Source organism: Marmota flaviventris, chromosome 10, assembly GCF_047511675.1.
Source record: "Marmota flaviventris isolate mMarFla1 chromosome 10, mMarFla1.hap1, whole genome shotgun sequence".
Lineage (NCBI taxonomy): Eukaryota > Metazoa > Chordata > Mammalia > Rodentia > Sciuridae > Marmota > Marmota flaviventris.
In genome coordinates, this window is record NC_092507.1 from 14432993 (window position 1) to 14442485 (window position 9493).

General features: G+C 44.2%; 1 protein-coding gene across 2 annotated transcripts; it reads right to left on the bottom strand.

Annotated features, from left to right (window-relative positions):
- Nucleotides 1–3944: 3944 nt before the first annotated feature.
- Nucleotides 3945–7915, bottom strand: LOC114094218 (phospholipase A2, membrane associated). Of its 2 annotated transcripts, none has more exons than XM_027937268.2 (5): nucleotides 7810–7915; nucleotides 6975–7120; nucleotides 6619–6763; nucleotides 6245–6354; nucleotides 3945–4368 (listed from the first exon to the last, which is right to left on the bottom strand). In XM_027937268.2, the coding sequence occupies exons 2-5, from the start codon at nucleotides 7012–7014 to the stop codon at nucleotides 4226–4228; spliced, it is 438 nt and encodes a 145-aa protein (XP_027793069.1). In that variant the 5' UTR covers nucleotides 7015–7120; nucleotides 7810–7915; the 3' UTR covers nucleotides 3945–4225. The 2 variants fall into 2 exon arrangements, with proteins under 2 accessions (XP_027793069.1, XP_027793070.1); XM_027937269.2 differs by having other exon boundaries at nucleotides 6975–7135; nucleotides 7810–7877.
- Between the last annotated feature and the right edge of the window lie 1578 nt (nucleotides 7916–9493).

Below are 9493 nucleotides of genomic sequence, written 5' to 3' on the forward strand. Positions count from 1 at the left end.
CAAAAACAAAACTGATTTCAAAATTTTAAATCTAATCGTCTTGCAAAACATTTTTCTTTTTTCTTTTCTTCTTCTTTTTTTTTTTTTAAATTTTGAGAGGATGGTCTTGCTATATTGCCGTGGCTGGCCGTGAATTGCTGGGCTCAGGGGATCCTCCTGCCTCAGTCTCCTGAGAACCTGGTGTTACAGGTGCATGGTGCTGCAATGGATTACTTGCAAATTTTTACTAAGGGCCAATCAATATGCCAAGAGAACTATGTTGCTTTAAACTTAAAGATCATTTTCTGGTTTTATCTCAATATTAATGGTCAAATTTTAGAAAAACACATAGGTAATTTTCTTCTAGTTATGGCCAAATTGTTCACACACAGATTTTCTTTCATAAGATTCATCCTTCACCATGCAAAATTCTTTCTCATGCAAAAAATTCTTTCTTGTTTTAGCTTTCCTTACCAGATGTCCTTGTGCCCGCTTTTGGCCATTACCTCTCTCTCCACCACTCATTGGCTCCTTTCTGCCCCGTTTTATTTTCTTCCACAAATCTACCCTTTGAAACAATCCTTAAAACAATTTCCAAATTAGAATTATTTTTTCCTTAATAAAAAAGTCATTTTATGTCTTATAGTTTTTCTTATAAAAACACATTATAATTTTCTGACACACTTTATATAAGAAAATACATGTATGACATATATATAACTAAAATATAAGTAATATATGTGATACATGTAAACCATATTAATATGTATATATAGTAGTTATAATATGTATATAATATATGTATATAATATGTGTTATATATATATAATGTTAAACCTTGGTAATGTAAATTCCAGTAATGTTAAATTCCAGTAACGTATCCAGTAACATAAATTCCAGTGGAGAAAAACCTGGGAAGTAAGCAATTTTGATCTGTTTGCTATCTTTCAACAAATTATTAGTATATATATATATATTTTTTTTTTTTCATTTTTTTGGTTGTTTGGTACTGGAGATTGAACTTTTCGGTGCTTTACTGCTGAGCTACATCCACAAACATCACCCTCACCCTCTTTCTTTTTGAGACTGGGTCTTGCTAATTTGCCAAGACTGGCTTTAAACTTGCAACCAACCTACCTCAGCCTCCTGAGTTTCTGGAATTACAGTCATGGGCCACCACACCAGGCATATGTATATATTTTTTGATTTTACTTTTTGCTTTTTGTAGTGCTGGGGATGGAAACCAGGATCTCACACATACTAGGTAAACTCTCTACTGCTGAGCAACACCCACAGTCTGTATCAGTACATATTTTATAATTTATATTATAACATGTGCTCTCTCATAGAGAAAAAACGTATGTCGAATAAAACATATATTAAGAGAACCAAATATATTGCCTTTCCCATAGAATTAATGAAGCCAAATATATTTGAATACATATGTATCAATTGATGTCTTAGTATTTTAACTTTGATATGATTCAGTCATTATGTAGTTTAACATAACATAAAACTTGGCATAAAAAGTTCATTCATAAACATTTATCTCCTTTACATTGACACAATTTATTTTAAAAATAATATCTGGACTATTTGTGAAAACAGATATTAGATAATTATAGTTTTCATTTTAAGTTATTTCTTTGTTAAGGAAATATGTGCTTGATATCTAGAAAACAGAGGATACTGCATTGCATGCTTAGGTCAAAATTAAACTTTTTTGATCTTAAACATCTAACAGAGATAAATATAGCCCTTCCTCACCAGCACACCCAGGCAAGCATGTAACTAACAGTTCTGAAGATATTTTCACTTTTAATATTTAAAACCAGTTTATTTATCAAGGATTTACTCAAGTCATGTGAATTAAAAAGCATTTTGGTTAGTTACTATAATCTGAACAGTGTCAAGTTATATGAGTGGTCCTTTACTCATAAGCCCATGCAAATAGAATTCCTATGATTTTACTATATGGATACAACATACAACTATTTTCTTTCATAAGATTCATCCTTCACTATACAACTTGTACACACACATACCATGCATGATATCTACAAATGACAATCTTGCAGTTTAAAATGTTAGTCACCAGCTGGGCACAGAGGTGCATGCTTGTAATCTCAGTGGCTCAGGAGGCAGAGACAGGAGATTGCAAGTTCAAAGCCAGCCTCAGCAAAAGGGAGTTGCTAAGATATTCAGTGAGACCCTATCTCTAAATAAAATACAAAATAGGGCTGGGGATGTGGCTCAGTGGTTGAGTGCCCCTGAGTTCAATCCCTGGTACCAATAAAAATAATTAGTCACCAAACAGAAAAATAGAGTAGTATAGATTCACTGGCTTATAAAAAGATGATTGAAACCAAATTATATTTTTGACAAAAGGGACAACTTAAAGTGACCTGTTCATATGGATAAACTTTTAAGATTTTCATGTGACCTGAAAGCCATGGACCATATTTTCAGACCAACCAGTTCCCATAGCAGCTTAGGGTCTAAAACTTCTTTTCACTCCTCTCTTACCCCATTTCCAGTCTTGAATGTTTAGGGTTAACTCTTAGCTGTTCCCATTTTAGCTAGGCTTGTCTGGAGCAGCAAGTCTCCAAGTAACCTTGAATTTAATCATAAAATTATTGTTCTTTGGTTTGCCCTTCTTGTTTGTTCGATGAATCAAATAGAGCAAGAAACATTTTAGAAATGGTGTTTAAAAGATTCTTTTTTTCTTTTTTTTTCCTGGCCGAGGTTGTATATGAGGCAATTTTTATGCTGCAAAGAGAGATTTTTTACTATTGCTTCAGATTTCATCTAAGGTAGAGAGGAGGTGTGTTTTTTTTAAAGCCAGAACAGTTTTATCACCCTAAGCTGTTAAAGCTAGGCAAATCTAAATTTTAATTTCCAGGAAGAATGACTCTTGTGTGTCTTCGTTGCCATGGAGCTGCTGTAAATTGCAAAACCACCATTAGAAGTTTTTCTCTTCTTCTCTATTGGTTGATGTGCATAAAAAAAACCTTTTAGGTGGGCTGGGGGAGAGGGTATTGGAGAAGAGGACCAGCACTGGCTGGCCAGGCTTCAGTGTGTGCATTTCATTTGTCTTTCTCTTAATGTAAAGCAGAATCCATATAGACCAAGGGGAAAATAGAGAAATAAAGAGCTAAACAGCCTTTACATGTTTCCTCTATAATTGCAGTTGAAGAAGTAACCTTTCTCCCTGTTCGTTCCATGAAAATGGACCACAGTGTTGTCAGATGAAGTGCCTCAAAACACAGCTTCTTTATGGGCCTTAGGATTTTGCTTTTTATCAGTGTCTGGGGGGCTAAGAAAATCCCTTAAATTCTGTCAGGAATTTTAAATGCATGGTCAGTGTGTCTTGCTTTGACTGGGTGTACACAGGATTCCATTTGTACTTGGCAGATGGCCTTTGTGCAAGGTCATGGTTCCTGCGGTCCTCTATGAACAGAACCTTCTGCTTTGCTTATTTAATTTCGGTAGTCATTGACAAAAGTGACCCATTTTGATTCTGACAACTTTCACATCCTCCAACAGGCCAGGAGGAGCTGTTTTGGCCCAGGGAAGTCAAGGGGTAGTGATATATATATATATATATATATATATATATATATATATATATATATAGAGAGAGAGAGAGAGAGAGAGAGAGAGAGAGAGAGAGAGAAATAGATAGATGGATAGATCTGGGTTTTACTCCTAATAGGAATAGCATTGTACACGGGCTAGGCCCAGTCCTTTAAAAATTGGTATCTCCCTTAATTCTCAAACCTGCCCAGGCAGGAGGGACACTGTCATCTCCATTTGGGTGGGAGAACCAAGGCTCAGGGTAGTGGAGTAGAGGAGTCATAAAGTCTTGACGCTAGAGCCCACACTTTGAATTTACCATGTACCAGTTTGTCTGGTAGAGTGTGTTCTCATACTGAGTGAACACACATACATACACGCACACAGAGTTTGGTGACAAATTGGTTTATTCAGAAAAGACTCCCAGGAGTGTGCAGCTGGGAGCTAAGCAGGGGGCCGGAGGTGGTAGGGAAGGGCAGGAGTGGGGACTCAGCAGAGGTGCCCCCGGGTTTGGTCTTCTTGTTTGGGTCAGGACAGAAGGGCTCCTAGCTTGCCCCTGGGATGGACCGGGACTGTTTTCTGGATTGCAGGGAACTTGGTGGGGGCTGGGAGAGAGGGTGTTGGAGAAGAGGACCAGCACTGGCTGGCCAGGCTTTGGCGAAGAGGAGCCTCAGCAACTGGGCTTCTTCCCACGGCACAGCACATTGGGATAGAACTGGTACTTCCTATTGTAGGTTTTCCGGTTTTTAGCAAAACAGTAGGCAGCAGTTTTATCACACTGACACAGCTGACTCCTACAGTAGCCCTGGTTTGCTGAAATTACAAGAAAATAAACACCGGATGGGAGTTTAATAGTCTGTGGCTTCTCCTGGGGGGAGAGGACCTCGCCCATCCTCCAGATGCTCCTTTTCCCGACATTGCTGACAGGTGGGGAGGCAGGTCCCCGGCCCATCGCAGACACAGAGCCCTGCACACCACACCAGAGGACGCAGGCCTTCCCATTGGCCACCCTCTGGCGGGCGGTGCAGCCCCACCAATCATGGGGTGGATCGTGATTGGCGTAAGACAGGTCCTCCCTTTCTCCTTGACAATGATTGGTCTCTAAATAGCAGGTAACATTGGTCTGGCCAATGAGCGCGAGTCTGCTGGTGGCTTCTGGGAAGCATTCATTTCCTCCCTTGGAAAAGGGAGTTGCACAGTGGGAAAGCCTGCCAGGGTGAGGCCTGGGTGCCTGGAGCTGCGGCATGTGTCTTGACTACACTTAGATTGTAGGACCTGCCAACTCTGAGAGCTGATGATGGGGAAAAGCAGCCCCAGGCCTGACTGCAGTTGGGAGAATTCTTACTCTGAGAGTCAGGCAGCCCCAATATCCGAACCAGTGGTGGTTTGGGCATCTTGTGTCTGGGCCCTAAAACCTGCTAACATACATGCCCCTACGGAGAGGTCACCATTGCAAGAGACAATTTCTGATCTTATGATTCATGCTATGGGTGGGAGTTCATGCCCTCTCCCAATTACACTGGACCCACTGTCTGGGGTCACTAAGCAGTCTTTCTGGCTGCCACCCATCTCCATCCTCCCCTTCAGATTCAAGCTTTCTCCATGTATTTGCCTCCACTTCCTCTCTCCACTTTGCTTCCCACCCATACCTAACCCACTCTAACCTGGTTTCGCCCTCATGCTCAAGGAGAGCACCTTCTCCTGAAGTCCTGAACAACCTTCTTGCCCCACAGTCTGGAGAAACCCTGTCCGTCTAATGTGGCCTCCTCTGTTAAACTGCTATTGTTAATCATCTCCTCAATGGCACCTTGACCTTCTCACTCAGTCCTTTTCCCTACTTTCTGTCTAATCCACTGGCCTCCTTCAGAGGCCTTGAGTGAGCACACCCAAATTCCAGTTCTCCTCTGCTAAATCTGAGTATGACCCCAGTCCATACCCCACACTGAGCTGCAAGTGTTCACACTCAGCTGGCTGCTGGCCATTGCCCAGGGAGGGTGTCTGGAGACCCTAGTCTGTGATTATTCTAATTAGAATAGTTCCTCTTACAACCCAGCAGAACAACATCCCGGATCTTTACCTCCACAGTACCATCTGCACAAATACCCACCCAAAAGCTCATTATCCCCATATCTTCCTCAGGCATCTCCAAGCTGATTCTTCCTCAAAATCATATAGTTGCTTCTTGATTTCATTCCACGCCCCTTCCATCCTGACCACCAGGGCTTTATGCCTGGCTGTTGCTCTTTTGTCTGCCATAACTGGCTCCCTGGGCCCCATCCATCCTGCACCCAGAGTAAGTCCTCTGAAAAGCAAATGTGCTTCTGTGCAAAGGTGCTAATTAGCTCCCTGTGGCTTTAGGACAAAAGTAAAGACACCCTGGCCTGAAAGGTCTGGTTGATCTAGCCCCTGCCTTGCTCACTGGGCAGCACAGAATGACCTGCAGCCCCCTGGGTTCCTTGGCTATACTGTTGTTCTTCTGGGAATACTCCCACCCTCATCTGACTCTGCATAGCTCGGCTGTCACTGCTTGCAGTGACATCACTTTGTGATCTCGGCTTTCTTGCTTTCTTCTCAAGGCAGTGACCATGTCCCTCTGTGTCCCTATCTCTTGTGTCTAGCACTGTACCTGGCATGGTGGGCAGGGAACAAATGAAAGAGGTAAAGTGGACTGGGTACAGGGCTTTCTTACCTTTACAGATGACTTTGCCTGCTTGGTATTTAAACTTGTAGCTCAGAAATTTTGTGCCACATCCACGTTTCTCCAGACGCTTGTAGCAACAGTCGTGGCGGGCACAGCATCTAGTAGAGGTTGTACCATTAGGGCTGCCTTCCTACAGCTCCAGGGGCCCTGGTGCCGCATCATCTCCCTCCCACCCTTGATCCTAGGCAGAGACACAATGGCTATAGAATAGTCTAGAGCAGAGGGTGCAGCATGCTGACGGCCTGTCCAGCTGGGATAGCCCAGGACCTTTGTGTCAATGGGGCACCAGCTCTGTCCTTCCAGCTTCAGTCCTGCTGAGGCCAGAAGTGAGCACAGGGCATGGAGGGCTGGGGTGGCCTCACCGATCCGTTGCATCCTTGGGGGTTCCTTTGCCACCCAGGCCACAGTGGCAACCATAGGCGCCATAATCGGTTGCACCATTCTTTTTTGTCACCGATGAGATCATGGAATTGAAGTTAAAAATATCCCCCTGAACCCACATTAGGCCTGAAAGGAAATTGATAAATAGCTGGTGATGGGGTGTGAGGCCCTGTGTCCTCCTTCTGTCTCTCTCTGCTTCTCTCCCCTGCCCCCATGGCCTCTATTCTCTTCCCACTAGGAGAGGACTGTTGCAAAAGGAAAGAAAACTTGGGGTTTGTATTTCTCCCCCCTCCCCCTCTGGCGTTCCCCCTGTGCTGAGATCAATGTCAGCTCTTACCAAAGACCATAATCACTGCCAGTGCCAGGAGGGTCCTCATGCTGAGAGTTCTGTGCAGGACGAGTGCAGATGGATTGTCCTGGGCTCCTCTCCTAGGTGGTCCTAGCTCCTGTCCTGGCCACTATTCTCTTGTCCAATTCACTGTCCTAGAGGGTACAGACCTGCTCTTGCATTGCAGTAAGTCCAGGGTGAACACCTCTGTCGCACCCAGTGTTCCCAAGCATGACTCCGCCTGTGTGCTCATAATACCACCTCCTCACCCTCCACAGCTCTGTGGAATGGCTTTGCACATGTGCAGGCCCTCGGACCGTGGAGACCCCCTATGAGAGCTGAATGAGACCCCCTGTTCAACAGACTGAGAATTCCTGAGACACTGAACCAGCTTCACCCACCCATTTGGGAAATCCCTAAGGTCAGAGGTTGCGCCCCCCATTAGACATTTCACCCACATCCCCATGCTCAATTCAAGCCTCAGAAATTCCATCCAATATCTGATCTGATTCCCAATAATTCTCTCCAGAACTAATGCAACACACTGCAAACTTTTTCAATCACACACACACACACACACACACACACACACACACACACTTATTTGCACATGGATGCCTGTGGACATCTACCCAAGTAGTGCACACAGTCTCTTTATTTAGTTTGCTCACAAAAACCACACAACACGCTGTCCTTTACTTACCAAATTGTGCACAGGCATGCTTATGTCTACGTGGGTTCACACGCATGCACACATATAATCACACAACACGGCCATTCTCAAAGTAGCCAGTGAGCAGGGATTCTAATTCTTTCCATGGACTATTAGTTTCTGGGTATTTACCTCTCAGAAGATACTGGACTGGATAGCTCCAAATGACTCTCTTGTTTTTCCTGAATGCAGCTGCTCTTAAATAGCTGCACCCTCTGGGAAGTTGGGGGTTGGTGAGGCACTGGGTGGAGGTGGGAGTGTCCAATTGGTGGACTCCAAAATGCCCATGTGCCTGGGTAATCCCCTTCATTTCCCCCTCATCAGCTGGCAAGACAGAGTTGAGGACTGGAAAATCTTTCATGTCATGAGCTGATGCCAGATTAAATTTCAAGTCATGTTGAAGCCTTTTCTTTGGCTTAGCTCCCGACTGGGTAAATTTCCATAACCAGCCATGGGTGTGACCACCAGTCACCTTCCTGCAGCCACTTTGCCCATGGATGGGCAAAGTTCATGTGCTATGGCAGGCACAGTGAATAGGGTGCTAAATGTGGCATTGGGGAGTAGAAAAAGGGCATTTAGTGCTCTCCATTCATTTCATCAATCAATCATTCATTCCCAGGAAGTACATGCGGAGCCTCTGCAAAGTCCCAGGACCAATGCAAATCACCTGAGACTTGAAGAGACTCTACCCTAGTCCTGCCTGTGGGGTCCTGGGGCAAGGGTTGCATGGGGAGGATTCTCCTCCCCCCTAAGGGGATCCAGAGCCTGCACCTGCTCTGAACCCTCCTCTGTATTCTCCTCCTTCTCTCATACCACTTGAGTTTCCAAACCTAGGAAAAGCCAGAAGCTGTCTTGAAGTTCCCACCAAACCACTGTCTCCACTTGTTTTGGAAATGGGTCAATTAATGCTTCCTGAGGGTATCAATCCTTTATTCTTCCATCTTTGGGGATGCAGTGACTCTAGCTCAAATAAATATTTACCTAAAGTAAATATTGTAAGTGCCTGGTGACCAAATGAAGGAGGCAGGAGATGAAAGCAGAGGCCAGCTTTCCTTTTTTCTGCTGTGAAATCAATCCATCCCGCACGGAAGGGCTCACTTTCTGGTTATGGGAAATGGCTCATTTTCTGGAGTGCAAAGGAGTCTGGGTTTTATAGTTTACAATGAGGGCGAATTAATCATTGGTGACTGCAGATGTGCGATTTGAACAGTCAGGGACCGAGTTGTGCAGGTTAAAATGTTAACTCAGGGAAGCAGTTGTAAAATGTTTGAAACTTGTCATTGGGAAAAGGTCACAGCTGGGGGTTCACTGCTTATCTCTGGGACCCATTGTTACCTAGAACTTTCCTTCCAGGAAAGTGGGAAAGTCCAGGGCCCGGATTTTCAGTATTCGCCTCCTCCCTTGGCCATTGTGGTTGGGTAGGGTGAATGCTTTTGGTGAAGATTCTGGGGATGGACCAGGGAAGGGATGGAAGTTTGCTTTCCCCCCAGGGCCCATTATTACCGGGAAAGGAGGTACTGGGAGAGGTTTAATGTTTGGCTAAGTTCCCTCCCTCCTCCTGAGTCACACTGACCCTTTGTCTTTCCCAGGGAGCTGTCTTGTAGGAATATTATTTTCCATAATCCTTCAAATATCTTTTTTCCTGCCCTCCAATCTGTGCTGACAATTCAGCTTCCAAGGTCTTACATAAACATCATCAAAAAGCCCCTGCCATCGAGGCTGTGTTTGTTATGAACATTCCCCTAGTGTCCACCTTTGCCCTGAGTCTGCTCAAACATTGGCATTGGCGGGAAAGGTCATTTCCAGGCTGAGACCA

Bases quoted from the DNA above. Each gene is read 5' to 3' on its own strand.
- LOC114094218 (XM_027937268.2), bottom strand. From the start codon at position 7,014: ATGAGGACCCTCCTGGCACTGGCAGTGATTATGGTCTTTG. The intron at 6,355-6,618 runs GTGAGGCCACCC...AACCTCTACTAG, and splicing joins CCCAAGGATGCAACGGATCG to ATGCTGTGCCCGCCACGACT. The intron at 4,369-6,244 runs GTAAGAAAGCCC...TTGTAATTTCAG, and splicing joins AGGCAAAGTCATCTGTAAAG to CAAACCAGGGCTACTGTAGG.